Here is a 14,993-nt window from a genome sequence, read left to right as displayed (position 1 = left end):
CCTGGGGGGGTTGGTGCCAGAATAGGAATATGCGTCCCCATCTAATCGCCCCTCCACAGTTTAGGGAAACCCATTGTGCGAGCCATCCAGAATGTCCTGCATGTTCCCTAGAGTCACGGTTCTTCTTAGCAGGATGTGATTAATGGCCCCTGCAAACTTGCAATCAACACTATTCCAACGGTCGACTTTCCCACTCCAAACTGGTTCGCGACGATCGGTAGCTGTCTGGAGTTGCAGCTTCCAGACTGCAATAGCCACCCGCTTCCACTGGCAGGGCAGCTCTCAATCTTAGTGTCCTTTGCAACTTCCAGGGTAGGAGGCGAGTTCAGCACACTAGGTCCCAGGAGTAGCTCTTTCTCATCCTAAGTTCTTGCAGCCAGTTTGTCGTCATCCCAGACTTGCAGGATGATGTTCCCACATCAGTGCTTTTTTCCAGCGCCAAGGCGGCGTTCAACGGTGCTGAGCAATGTCCGTTACTGCCACACAAAGCAATTTAGTGTACACAAACGTGTCAGGCGCATCTATTCATCGTCGTCGGACTCTCACTGTCACTTTGGAGCTGAGGAATAGACTCAACTGACCCAACCATGATTTGCTGTGCCGACATCACTCACAAGTCCTCCAGCAAGCTCGGGGCTCCATTTTCTAACGAAACCGCGCTGGTGGACTCACAATGCACCAAATGCTGGAGTGAATGCAACCACGGGGCGTTGGGAACAGAAGCGGAATCCAGGTGTACAGTCAGCGCTGCAGCCAGGGAGTTGCAGCGCTGGCTGGGCTTTCCAAGTGTGTACACAGAGTGAGTTGCAGCACTGTAACCCCATCACCAGCGCTGCAACTCTCCAGTGTAGCCAAGCCCTAGGTCTTCCAAATCCCAGCTAGTGCCCCAACCAGCAGTCTATACAGCGTGAGCACTTGCTACTATGTTTAAATTACCACAGGTGTAATTTCCAGCTTGGGTAGCTGTACATGTGCTAGCTCTGATGGAGTTACTGCTCTAAAAATAGAAGTATAGCTGTGGTGTAAGTACTCAGATGCCTAGTTTGTGCTGCTGCCCATGCTGCAGCAGCTATGCTTCTATTTTCAGCGTGCTAGCTTGATCAGAGCTAGTGCATGTATGTCTACCTGTGCTGGAAATTAATTTTTCCTTCCCTTTAGAAGCAAGTAAGAAAATATTAGTAAGTTTCTCTTCTACCTCTTTCATTTAATGTTATTGTTTCTAATTAAACCTAACATTTTATTGACTCGAGCCTGTAATTTAAGTCTTTACTTCAAAGTGAATTAACATGGCAACTGCTAAGTGTTGTTGACCAATTGACATAATGGGCAAATCGTTTCTGCAGCAACATTAGAGTTTGCTGGAAAAGGACATGGAAACCTTCATGTTGAGCCATAAAATAAAAGCATCCAGAGAGCCAATCAAATAAAATTCTTTTGTTAGCAGAAGAGTCGGAACAGTAATATAAAAGTGTGTTCCGGGTGGTGGGAGGGAAAAACACAAGATAACTTGGGACAGTGTATATAGTTTCAATTAAAAATACTTTTGCAATGGGAAAAATCATAAGTGGCAGTGAAAAAAAATTGCAAATGGAGATGTGAAATCTCACCCATGCTAGCAAAACTGGCAGAGGGGAATTGTGTATGCCCTTTTTTGCCAATGTCCCAAACCTCATTGAAGTCAATGGAAGTCTTTCTATTTACTTCAGCTGGATTTGGATCAGGTCCCTAGTGTTTAGGATTCTGGGCTGAAATAGGTCTGAGTTATGACCAGAACCTTAATTTTTTTATTATGGGAGATCTTTAACCCTACCTTGTAGATTAATAACAAGACTACTTTTTAAAAAAGAATGTGATGTTTCTCCTTGTCTGGCTTTGCTAATTTTTGCAGAGCATGGTGTTCAGTAAAACCTGAATAAAAGGAATAGCAACCAGCAAAATCCCCTTTATATGAGGGGAGGATGTGCCTAGAAAAGGCTTTTATAAAATAACCTGGAGAAAAAATTGAAAATTATACCAAATATGGAGCACTTTTCTCATCCCTGCTGCAGAAAACAGCACCAGCTCTATGCTCTTTGCCTTTGCAACCTAGTGATGTGATTAGAATACTAGGCTAGAAGGAGGGGCTCCAATTTAGTGGCCTGTGGTTTATAGACAAGTTAGATGGTCATTTGACTCCAGCTGTCAGGGATCTATATGGTAACAGCTTGCACCCTCCAGAGATCAGTCAGATTTCATTAACCTGTAGTCAGTTCTTTGTTCAGCTCTGAGCTCCCTTTAGCAAAGAGAAGTTAATTTGCTGAGTTTAGTCAGTAGCTGGATTAATCTCGTTAGATATATTTTTCTCCCTTCTCTAAAGTAAAGCATGTTTGGGATGAAGAGCATGTTTCTAGTAACTGTGGCTTTTGGTTTTACAGTGTAATAGGATATGTGAGATGAGATTAAATGCATATCCTTCTGTCTCAGGCATCAATAAGGCTGCTTGGTACTTTTATATAACTATACCTCATGTTGTACCATCTCAGCAAAGTTAAGTGGTGGCTTGTCCAGGAAGGGATCTGAACAGTTGGTGATATTAGTCTTTATCATAGACTTTTTTTCATCCTGTTTTTACTAAAAGACGTGTATAAGGAAAGCTGCATTTTCAATTCATTGGTGACCCATGTCTTTTCAACATTACAAATGCATTTAATGTTCTTGCCACAAGAACCTCAGGGTTCCTAGAGCAATATATCCTTTGGCTATAAACATCTACGTTGGTCCATTTCGAAAGATTTGGATAATAGGGGCTATATTGGCTTTAGATGATAATTGAAAAGATGAGTAGGTTAACATTAAATTAAACACAGACAGGCAGTAATTAATTGCTATACATATATGGTGTGGAGGAAAAAATGCTAAGCTTAAAAAAAGGTGTGCCTAGGAAGTCTTTAGAAATCAAGGAGGTAATTTGCTTTCCAAAATGATTCACAGCATCTCAGCTTAACTAATTAACAAAACAGCAGGTTTGTGAATTTAACAGCAGCAGGGTTAGGACTCAGTGGGTACAGCTACAAATGCCATTGAAGAATGTATTTCTAATTCTGTACTCAAATACCTTGAGATACTGGCTTTGCTCTTTCACATCCATGGGCACCCAGCACCTTTCAGGATCAGACCTGTAGAGCAGTCATAGACAAGTGGCTACTCTCTGTAATAGGAGCTAGATGAAGGTGAAAGAGGTAGGTGGAGGGGTGGCAGATTTTGCACTGACAGGCATGACTCAGCCATCCATAAAATGATTTTTATTAATGTTTAATGCATGTCAAAAATGTCAGAGTAAGTAGGAGACGTAAATTATTTAGTTTTGTGAGTTTTTTACCCTTTTACCCTTCTGCTGATATATGTAAAGTGTTAGATTCTGATTTGTTTAGATATTTGAAGCTATTTGAGAAGTTAAACCTTTACGCTTAGAACATTTCACTGCTACTCTTATGAAAAGAATGAATGCTGCTTTGTGGCCCAATGTTTCACTGGAGAGATCTGGAGTGAGTGGTGACCGGATTATATAAAATCTGGTAAAGTGGGTTGTGATGATTTGGGATTGATTTCTGGAGGAGTGGGCCACTGAATAATTGAAACAATGATAATGAAACCAAGTATGATTCTGGGGTCCAATGTGCTACCTGTACTTACGTGGCAATTATGGCCCTTGAGTAAGAGACAGTGGACTTGTGACCCGAGTCACAGTTTGGTTACTAATTCTCCCTTGTTTCAGAATGGGAGTAAACTGTGTTAGCTCTTTTGCCTGGCACAGTTTACTTCACCATCTGTGTTGTGCTGGCAGAGGCATGGATCATGGTTCTGTGAATTGCCCAGCCCTGCTCTCCTGCAGTGATGGGTAGGAAGTTGTAGAATAGTAGTCCCTTGGAGGCTGCTCTTCCTGCACTGCTGTGACTGCTGATCCACGTAACCCCATAGAGGATGATCATTTTTATCTGGCCCCTTACTTTTTCTGTGTGCTTATGCTATGGATCACAGTTTGGCCCTAAATGGCAAATCCTTACTTATTCAAGAAGTCACACTGAAGTCAGTCAGCCTCCTCACCAAATAGGGACCAGCCACTTCAGTAAGGACTATGCATATCAGTTGCAGGATCCAGCCCTCATTTCATTTAGACTCTTTTGAACTAGCTGGATCTCAAAACTTACTGCAGAATTAACTAATAGATAGAGTTAAAATCCTAAGCAATGGTGGAATGAGAGTAGGACCAAGAGATATAAGCAAGGGAGGAAAAGTTTCTTTTCAGATGAGGAAAATTGGTGAGACAGAGACATAGGAATAAAAAGACTAAATAGAACTAATTAATAATTAGACCTGTGCTTCTGAGTGTAACATTAACCAAAGCCAAAGATGGATTATTACACTTCTACCTCGATATAAGGCTGTCGTCGAGAGCCAAAAAATCTTATGCATTATAGGTGAAACCACATTATATCAAACTTAATTTGATCCGCCGGAGCGTCTCTCAGGAGCACTGTTTTACTATGTTATATCCGAATTTGTGTAATTTTGGGTGGAGTTATAACGGTAGAGGTATATTTTTAATTGAAAAAACATATTGCACCATATTCACACATGACCCAATCCTGCTCCCATCCAAGTCAAAGGGAACTTTGTGGTGTATTTGTACGTGTTAGGATTGGGCACATGCACCCTATTAAGGAAAGAATCCCTTTTTCATTACTCTATCTTAAAACAAGAAATTAACAGATTGTTTTTAATTTGGGGGAAAATGCAGTTGTTTTGACCGTTTGGGATTTTGTTGAGGCTCTTAGGAAAGTTACAGGCGCTGAGACTAGCGTCTGAATTGGCCTCTAATTAAAGTTGCTTTCTTACTGTCTGGCATTAAATCCCCTTGGGAAGCAGATGTTTGGAAAGCCCACTTTAGGCACTGGCATATGGTTCTTTTGTAAGGCCAGGGTTTCAGGAAAATACCTCCTGGATGTTGTACATAATTAGATATTTTATTTTTTCATCCCGGAGGAGTTACTGGGGACTGGAGACCTCTAGAATTTGAGAATCTGGTTTTCTGTTAGACAGGTGGGTGACCTAATGATGTCACTTGATGAATTACAAGTGCAGGCTGATGTCCTGCAACAACGCTTATGGAAAAAGCATATAGAATATACCAAGAATGAAATCAATGTAGTTTATAGAAATTTTTCTGACCTATAGAATTTAATGCAGAATGAGATCCTTCTATACCAACCTGTAGAGTTTAATAGTGAATTACATCCTTCTTACAGAAACGCCTAGGCAGATTTATTAAATTCTATAGAATTTTTCCGTAAGAGATTGAGTTGTTACTGAAAGGAGAATGAAATGAAAAGGAAATGTTCAAACACCTTTGATTTGGTCAGAGAAAATGCCCTTACTTAAAACAATTGACAGTATTCTAGAGCAGAAATGATCCCTAGCCTTGTACTAACAATGTTAAAGGCAACAGTCTTTTTGACAGTTATTGTAGAGCAGGAGTAGTCAATTTATTTTTTGTCAAGGTTCAGATTTCTTAGTCAAGGTCCGGAAACCAGAGAAACATTTTTCACACCGCAATAACAATAATGATGATGGTAGTAAGTAAATAAAAGATTTTGCAGTTGTTCAAAAGTGTTTGGCAGTCTGGATTTGGCCCGTGGTCTGCCTATTGACAACCTCTGCTGCAGAGTACAAAAATGAATAAGAGGAAAAGGATGGGTTTCTGGCTAAAGGCTCAGCCCTGCAAGGTGCTGATTATTCTCAGTTCCCTTTGCAGTCAAGTGTTCAGGAACTTTCAGTTTTGAGCCCTAAAAGTACCAGACTTGGCATCAGGTGATCCCACAAACTTCTGAAGTGACCTTGAGAAAGTCTCTGAATCTTTCTGTGCCTCAGTTTCCCATCTGTAAAAGGGAAATATTCTGATCTCCTACCTCAGAGGGGCTTTGTGAGGCTAAATTAATGAATGTTTGTAAGGCACTTTGAGATCTTCAGATAATAACATTCAACACTTTTTTTTGTAAAACTTTTCATTTACAGATCTCAAAGTATTTTACAAAGGTGGGTAACCATTATTTCCCTTTTATGGTTGGGAAACTAAAACACAAAGAGGTTAAAACAGCTTGTTTAAGGTCACAGAGCAATATTATAGCAGTAGAGCCAGGATTAGAACACGTCTTCTGATTTTGAGGCGCGTGCTCTAGCCCTAGGTCTGTGGTAGCCGAAGGCATTATAGGAGTGCCAAGAATTTTAACTTTTATGAGGGCAAGAAATGAAACTTCTTAAACTGATCCCAAGACCCAGATGAAAATAAAGGAATGTCACTAAGGTTTGACTTGCATTAGTTACATCCTCATAGTATTGTTAGTGTTTGTTTAAAATAAAATAAAAATAATCCCCTGCTGATGGACATAAAGCACAGCATTCACCACAGATTGTGTATTAATTCAGTGTTCTTCTAGTGCTTTGAGTAGTTTTGTGCCCTTGTATGAAAAGACAAAGTCTAGCTGTTGACTGAGGTGTGAGACAAAGTGTAATGTTTTTGACTTCAGATGCTGAATGCAGTTTGTAAGAGGCCACATGTGCCCTGAAGCTGATGAATTTGCATGTTTGATACAAGTGGGTGTATCTTTATCAAAGCCTTACCTATTATTTGGCCTGCTCTCAAGCTGTGGGGCCACAGTTTAGATGTTTGTATATTCAGAGGCTGTGTTGCGAGGCCTGGTGCTGCCAAGTACCTCGTGGAGGGAATAACAATCCTAGCAATTACCAACCTTCCCCCCTCCCCCCCCAAAAAACCTCAGAAAACAAACCAAAACTAAAACCCCTCCACAAAACCTGCGAGGTCTTAATGTCATAGACAAGGCAACGGGGGAGGGTTTTAGCTCACAGTGGCTGCCCCTGTGTGAGGCTCTAAGTGACAGGAAATTTGAGAGACAGACTTTCCACTACAGAATGGGCAAGAGCTGCTGGATCTCTGACAAGTATTGGCAGAGCTTTGAAAGGCTGAGTATTGTTATCAAATAGCTCCAACTAAGGGGATGTTGCAGCAAGCAATCATATTGTATAATTAACAGAAGGAAGGATAGAATGGGGAAACATAAAAAAATATTAGTTTTGGATTAGGTCTAAGTAATACATATAAAAGGACATTCATCTTTTCATTTTAGAATAAATTCAAGTGTAAAATGAATATAATCTTTGTCTTGGCTGGGACAAATTGTTTGGCATATGGACCAGTGGTATTAGTCTACTGTGCTCACTGTCTGTTTGGTTTCCATGGTTCTTGTGACTGCACTCTTTAAAAAGTTCACTGGGACGCAGTTTAGACTGTATCGAGTGTGTATGTGTATATACCCAATAGCTTACAAAGATTTACTCAGTATAGTACTAGAAGAAGTGTTACAGTTCAAATTCATAACATACTGAGAACTAGTCAACTGTCAGGTCCCAATTCCATGCAGTACTGAGGCATATGTTTAACTTCAAACACATACTAAAGTACGTTCTATACAACAAAGCACTTGTGCACTTTGAGGTCAATGGGATTTAAGCACATGCTTAAATGCTTTGCTGAATTGGGTCCTCAGTTACATTGGCGTGACAGCAGTGCAAGTCCATTGATGACAAAGGAGTTATTTGCATTACTGTAACTGAGAGCAGATTCTAGCCCCTTTTCTATGAAGTGTAAGTAGTACAGTCCAGGCAAACTACAGTTTCGTGGAAAATACTTGTAATGTCGGTTTTTGGGGTTTTTTTTGTGCTCCTCAGATGAACATTGCTCACTTTGGTCACATCTCCTGTTCAGTGTGTGTTGAATTCAAGCAGCCCAGTCACTTGAACACAAATCAATTTAGGTAAGAGACAACATATAGCAGGAACTCTAAATTAGATCTTATTGATTGAGAAGGCAAACAATGGGAGATAGAAGACAGCTACTTTTCTACCCTTGTTGCTTTGACTGAATTCAATCTGCCTTTTGCCCTGACCCCACTGCCCTCTAACCTGAAAATCTGTAGTGGTTACTGATTATTGTGAACTCCATAGATATTATTTTACTTTGTTCATTGGTTATTAAGTAGCATAAGTATCAGAGGGGTAGCCGTGTTAGTCTGGATCTGTAAAAGCAGCAAAGAATCCTGTGGCACCTTATAGACTAACAGACGTTTTGGAGCATGAGCTTTTGTGGGTGAATGCATGCATCTGATGAACTGGGTATCCATCCATGAAAGCTCATGCTCCAAAACGTCCGTTAGTCTATAAGGTGCCACAGGATTCTTTGCTGCTAAATAGCATAATAATCTCTGCTCTTGTTGAAGTTTGTAGATCCTAGTGTTAAGCTTCAGTAATACTCAGAACTCAGTCATTTTTACAGATTAATCATGCCTTTCTTTCTTTAGATTTAATGAATTTATTTCTTTTTTTAACTCCCTCAACAGAATGAGAATGGAAAATGAGATTTTACCTAGCCTAGGAATGACCTTGGTTTGGGCAAAATCTTACCATCTGGGCCCCAGGTGGGGAAAAGGGAGGAGAGACCCTCTTGCTCCTGAGTAAGCAGAAAAGGAGTAATATGCTCCTCCTTTGCAATATGTTCAAAAGAGGTGTGGTCAACAGACGGGGGTGTATTCATACCCCTTGTTTCAGCCAGATGGTGCCTGCAAACACTGGTCAGAAGCACCTGTTGCTTCTCTTCAGCAATATGTGCTCTACCACACAATCCCCTGTCTGGTTTTGAACAAATCTGTCTAAAACCAACATATTCCTGGTGGCAGAGACCCCATCAGGCATTGTCTTGGCTCTGCCTCACTGCCCCTGCTAGGGCAGGATTTGCTTTTACTCTGCAGGTTTTGAACAATAAATATAATTTATAATAATAGTACATGACATTGCTCTCTTGCTTTCCATCCAAAGATCTCAAAGCCCTTTACAAACTTTAATGTCTTAATTGCCGCAGAAGGTTAAGAGGGGAGGGAATGTGATTATATGAACCAAAGGAGAAAATGGAGTGCATTATGGGAAACCAGGAAGGGCCACAGTGTGCAAGAGAGCTCAAGAGGAGGGTTGTCAGGTGTCTGGTTTTTGACCAGAACACACGGTCAAAAAAGGACCTTTGTGGCTCCGGTCAGCACTGCTGACTGGGCCATTAAAAGTCTGGTTGGTGGTGCAGTGGGACTGGCAGATTCCCAATCCAGCTCTGTGTGGCTCCCGGGAGGCAGCTGGCATATCCCTCTGGCTTGGACGGACAAGAGGGCTCTGCACACCGCCCCCTCCCTGAGTGCCAGCTCTGCAGCTCCCATTAGGCAGGAACCATGGCCAGTGGAAGCTGCAGGGGCGGTTCCTGTGAATGGCGGCAGTGTGCAGAGCCCTCTGGCCACCTCTCCACCTAGCAGCTGGAGGGACATTTTGCCCCCTCCTGGGAGGCGCTTGAGATAAGCACCAGTCAGAGCTGCACTCCTCACTACCTCCCACACCCCTGCCCAGCCCTGATCCCCCTCCCGCCCCTAAACTCACTCCTGGAGCTCGCAACCCCTTCTGCGTGCCACCTTCCCACCCCAGTCCTGAGCCGCCTCCTGCACCCAAACTCCCTCCTGGAGCCTGCACCCCCTCCCATGTTCCACCTCCCCACCTCAGCCCCCTCCTGCATCCAAACTCCCTCTTGGAGTCCACACCTCCCACTCTCTCCCACACCCAACCCCCTGCCCCATCCTATAGCCCTCTCCCGCACTCCGAACCCCTTGGTCCCAGCCCAGAGCACCCTCCTGCACCCCAAACCCCTCATCCCTGGTGCCACCCCAGAACCTGCACCCCTCCAGATCCCAACTCCCTGACCCAGCCTGGTGAAAGAGTGAGTGAGTGAGGGCGGGGGAGAGCGAGTGACAGAGAGAGGTGATGGAGTGAGAAAGGGCAGGGCCTCGGAGAAGTGGGAGGTGGGGGCTTGGGGAAGGGGCGGGGCAAGGGTATTAATTTTTCTCCAATTAGAAAGTTGGCAACCCTACTTAAGAGAGAAAGAACAGAGTGTAATAAGGAACAGAAAGAATTAAAATAATAAAAATAAATGGATACGGGCAAAAATACAGGAAAAAAGAAATAATGGAGAGAGGGGGAAATATGAAAAGAAAAGGGGAAGCATTTAGAGAAGAAAGAACTATTGCATTCTACAAGAACATACGAAGGGGAAGATCTTGTGATTAAAACAGTGGACTAGGACTCGAGAGATGTGGGTTCTAGTCCCAGCTCTAGACAGACTTCATGTCTGATCTTGGGCCAGTTACTTAATTTCTCTGGGTCTCAATCCCCTATCTGTAAAATAGGAAAAATAATACTCCCTTTCTCCCGCCCTTAATCTGTCTTGTCTGTTTCCAGTGTAAGCTGTTTGCAGCAGGGACTATTTCTTACTATGTGTTTGTACAGTGCCTAGCACTGATATTGTTTAGTGCAACCAGGTGCTACTGTAAGACAAGCAATAATAAAATCAACAGAGATTTAGGACCAGATGAAGGAAAATAGACTCAAAAATCCAGAAGAGAAAAATATTAAAAAATCAGAAAAAGATTCTAGGAGGGGCCTTAGTGAAGAGAAGAAGGAACAAAGTCAATGTGACCCAGATTCATCCCAGCATAATTCATGGACTTCAGTGAAGTTACACAAGGGATGGGTTTGGCCCAATTTAATGCCAAAGTTTCTTAAATGGTAAAATCTGTTCTGAGAACTATTAAAAAATGTGGGGTTACTTTCCTAAAATATTGCATGGGGTTTTAGATGAGTGGCTCCCATCAAAGTCATAGACTGTAACCCCATGCAGTGCTTTGACAATATGCCCTCTTTTTTTTAGGCACATACTCACTCTATTTTTAAACTATTTCCATGGATTTTCTAACAGCTGATCTTTATTTGAAATTGAGAGAATACTGCATTTTCCAGATTAAAATTAAATCATTTCTAGGAACAGCCAGACTGGATCTTACCACTGGCCCATCTCATCCAGTATCCTGTCTCCAACAGTGGCCAAAGCTATGTGCTTCAGAGAGAGAAATCCTGAAGTAGGCAGTTATGGGGTAACCTGTCTCCAGGGATAGTTTACTGTACTAACTCTAACTATTAGAGTTTGGCTTACACCCTAAGCTTGAGGGTTTCTATCCCTTCCAAAGCTCTTGTCCATATTATTAATCTTTATTATTACTATAACTCTGGATATTCTTGTCCATATAAATGTCCAATCTTTTTTAATCCAGCTGAGCTCCTGACTTCAGTATCATGTGGCAAAGAGTTCCACAGGCTAATTTATGCATTGTGTGGAAAAAGTATTTCCTTTTATTGGTTTGAATTTGCTGTGTTTCACTGACTATTCTTTTGTGGGAACATTCCTCAAGCTCCCATCCTCAACCATATGATGTCTGAGTTACTGTGCCCCACCTAAAACTAGATCTCCCATTCAGAGAACTTGGGTAAATGACTGCTTTTAAGTGTTGTTCTGCTGATCCTGAGCATGCCAATTCATTGGCTATTCCTCAGTTTTCCCATGTTGTGACAAAGTTCCTCCTCTACCTTGGTGGGTCCTGAGCTTATTGGGCAGATTTGCTCACCTCAGTGATCTTCCCCACAGTCTGGGTCAGCTTCTCCTGTGTCTGATCAGGAGTTGGGAGGTTTAGGGGGAACCCGGGCTCACCCTCTACTGCAGGTTCCAGCCCAGGGCCCTGTGGTTTGCAGCTGTCTATAGTGCCTCCTGTAACAGCTGCATGACAGCTACAACTCCCTGGGCTACTTCCCCATGGCCTCCTCCAAACACCTTCTTTATCCTAACAACAGGACCTTCCTCCTGGTGTCTGATAACAATTGTACTCCTTAGTCCTCCAGCAGCACACCCTCTCACTCTCAGCTCCTCACACACACTTCCTCTCCTCTGGCTCCCACCTCTCTGACGGGGGGGTGAGCTCCTTTTTAAACCCAGGTGCCCTGATTAGCCTGCCTTGATTGGCTGCAGGTGTTCTAATCAGCCTGTCTGCCTTAATTGGTTCTAGCAGGTTTCTGATTACTCTAGTGCAGCCCCTGCTCTGGTCACTCAGGGAACAGAAAACTATTCACCCAGTGACCATTATATTTGCCCTCTGTCAGACTCCTGTACCCCACTGGCCTGGGTCTGTCACAATGTGTAAAACTGGGACAACAATACTTAACCTTCTTTGTACTGTGCTTTGAGATCTACAGATCAAAAGAGCGAGAGAGATGGTGTTGTATAGTCTCATTCCCTTTCATAATTGGTGAGCTAGTGACTGGAAATGAGCAAACAGTTCCATTGATGCTGCAGGAGGACTGAAATTGAGCTCACTTTTATCTGTCTTGGCCCTAAAGGAATAACAAGAGAAAAGAGCAGAGAGAATTTGTATTTTGCCCTTAAAGTCAGCATATCTGCTAGTCTAGAGAGTACCTTTTTACAGTCTTTTTTTTCAGTGCAGAGCTGTACTTTTGCCACAATTCTGTCCTTCCTCCCAATCGTTTGCCAATGACAAGCTCCGTTCTTAGAAGGCAGAGTGATTGGTAAAGATGTGTGGTAGTTGGATGCAAAGTATTATTGGTGCCATGTTTTATGTATTAATCAGACCTGGGATTTGTATACACAGAATTCCATAGGAAAAATTATACACTGTCATGCACACATGAAGCATTTGGAAATGGAAACAAACACATTGGAAACCAATGTATTAGAAACAGCTGGTAGTTGGTATGAAAATGTTCTAATCTAAAAATAATAAGAATGGGTATGTTTTTAAATTATAAACTAGAAAAAGGATATTTTCTGGGCCAGTTCTTCTCTGAAGCTGGGTTGCTATTGATTTTTGGGGTGCCTTTTAACTTAGTTGATCCTCTACTTTCTCTTTAAACACATGTACCCCTCCCCCACAACCCTTATTAGTAAAAGACTGCAATATAATACAGTAGTGGTCCAAAACTATTTGCATTTGAAGCTATCAGAAGTGAGTATCAAACGGTGAGTACATGAGAGGATTCCACAAACCAGGGTTCTTAAAGTGCAGTGCAAAAGTCAAATACAGCCTTGAAAGAGGCTAAGATGCAGCTTATGGAAACCCTCTTCCTGTAAGTGCAGGATGAGTGCAAATCAAATCAACTACTGCTATATTCTTCTGGGGAACTCAGCCAACAATGCCTATTCATTTATCAAGAAAGATACAAGAACCATCATCATGAACCCTAGCCAAATACATACATTTGTTTTATTAGGCTATGCACACGCCACTTCTACCAGCATGGGTCACATATGAGCCATTTAATACCACAAACACAGGCTGGCCTCTTTTGACCAGCTGACTTAAAGAAGAACTTCTTCAAATGCAAATAGCAACCTTTTGTACTTACAGGGTCAGTCACTAGAGGGAGACATGATCACATATGCAAGGCGGGTTATTACGTAAGCAAATACAGACTGTAAATTTATAACTGTACACTCACTTATCTTTAATAGTAAATCCATAATGGGGCTAATAATAATAGTATATGTACAAATTAGGTGCAGTTGTCTGGCTGTCTGCAAATTTGCAGTAAGGACCTTGCTCTTGCAAAATGTGGGTAGCCTGCTGTATTATTGCACAGACCTGCAGAGATCAAGATGTCATGTCTTTGCTGTGTACATAATGTATGGAACATGACAAAATACTCAGAGGGGCTTTTTTCCATCCACATTCAATCTCAGACAAACAAAAATCCTCTGCTAGTGATGCTGCATTCAGCAGCTGTGACAAGACAAACCAAATGGTGTTGAACAACCCAAGGCAGTCAGATGTTATGGTTGGAGTGAAATGCTTCATTTCAGGCCAGTCAACAGAGCTGCTTCTAAGTGAGAGGTTTATCCCATGCTCTACCGTTCTCTCAGACGAATGGTGGATGTCGTCTGTCTGCGAAAGGCTAAAGGTAAAAGTAAAGTGTTTCGGTGCACACTGTAACCTTTTATGTCCATATAACAGTGGTGGATTTAAAGTTGTATTGCAGTTATCTTTTTATGATGGGTGTTCACAATGCAATGACAGTTGCTCTGTAGTCCATGGCAACTGCAAAATGTCCTTCAAATGCTCATTTTTCAACAGCAGCTGATGGAATAGCAGCATCTTCCTGCAGTGGGACGATACATTAATATTGGCTTACGGCATATAAGGGATGTACTCTGGTCTTTTGAAAGAGTAGGAAACTCATTTCTTCTAGTGCTTCCAAGGGACTGAAAAATCTGATTTATTGGTGAAATTCCTTGAGGGGATGAAGTCACTGAAACTGCAGGGGAAGGTAAACAGCATATCAAAGTTCATGCAAGCTGCGGGACTCGTACAAGGTCCTCTACCCCTTGAAATGGTGCAACAGAGTCTCCCTTGGAGTCAGCCCATCTGTAGTGGATAGAACTGAAGGGGAAAAGGCCAGGCCCCACATAAATCCAACTCCTTTGATGAATCTATCACCAGGGATGATGCTAGATTAATGCAGAAGCTGCAGTGCCCACTTGACTTGTACTTGGGCTTTGCTCAGGGGCATATAGGGGGAAGACCACACTCTCTTCCATTCCTATGCACCTGGAAAGGGCTAGCCACAGTCTGATCTATATAAGGAAGGAGGGGAAAAAATTGATTCCCTGACTGACAAGTTATTGACCCTACAGCACTCTGAAGAGTGAAATAGTCTGGGTGGATTACTTCTGACTTCCCCTTATTGCTGGTGAAGCTAATGCTGTTTGTGTCTCAACTATTACAGTCTGTCTCATAAAGAAATAAAGCACTTTCTGTTATTTGATTTGAGCAAAGTGGAGTGTGTAGGTGGTTGTATTCAGGGCTCAATCCCTTCTGATTTGGCATTGTTGTTCTCCTCTGTTTTGCAGGGTCTTTTCGAAATGATGGATTAAAAGCTGCTGATGTCCTTCCAATACTAAAGGAGAAAGTGGCCTTTGTGTCAGGTGGGTTCAGCCTTCATTTTTCTCTTCAGAA

The 14,993-nt window shown here is 42.3% G+C and overlaps 1 protein-coding gene across 6 annotated transcripts in view; it reads left to right on the top strand.

Moving 5' to 3' along the window:
• Positions 1-14,993, top strand: part of KALRN (kalirin RhoGEF kinase) — an 833,042-nt gene that overhangs the window by 232,163 nt on the left and 585,886 nt on the right. For all 6 annotated transcript variants that reach the window (XM_075070289.1, XM_075070290.1, XM_075070292.1 and 3 more), the window contains exon 2: positions 14,888-14,962. In XM_075070289.1, the coding sequence (XP_074926390.1) occupies positions 14,888-14,962 (75 nt within the window). The remainder of the gene's footprint in view (positions 1-14,887; positions 14,963-14,993) is intronic.

This window comes from Chelonoidis abingdonii, chromosome 10, assembly GCF_003597395.2.
Source record: "Chelonoidis abingdonii isolate Lonesome George chromosome 10, CheloAbing_2.0, whole genome shotgun sequence".
In the NCBI taxonomy this organism is placed as follows: Eukaryota; Metazoa; Chordata; order Testudines; family Testudinidae; genus Chelonoidis; species Chelonoidis abingdonii.
Note: the sequence above shows the minus strand (reverse complement) of the source record. Positions and strands in the feature narration are given on the sequence as shown.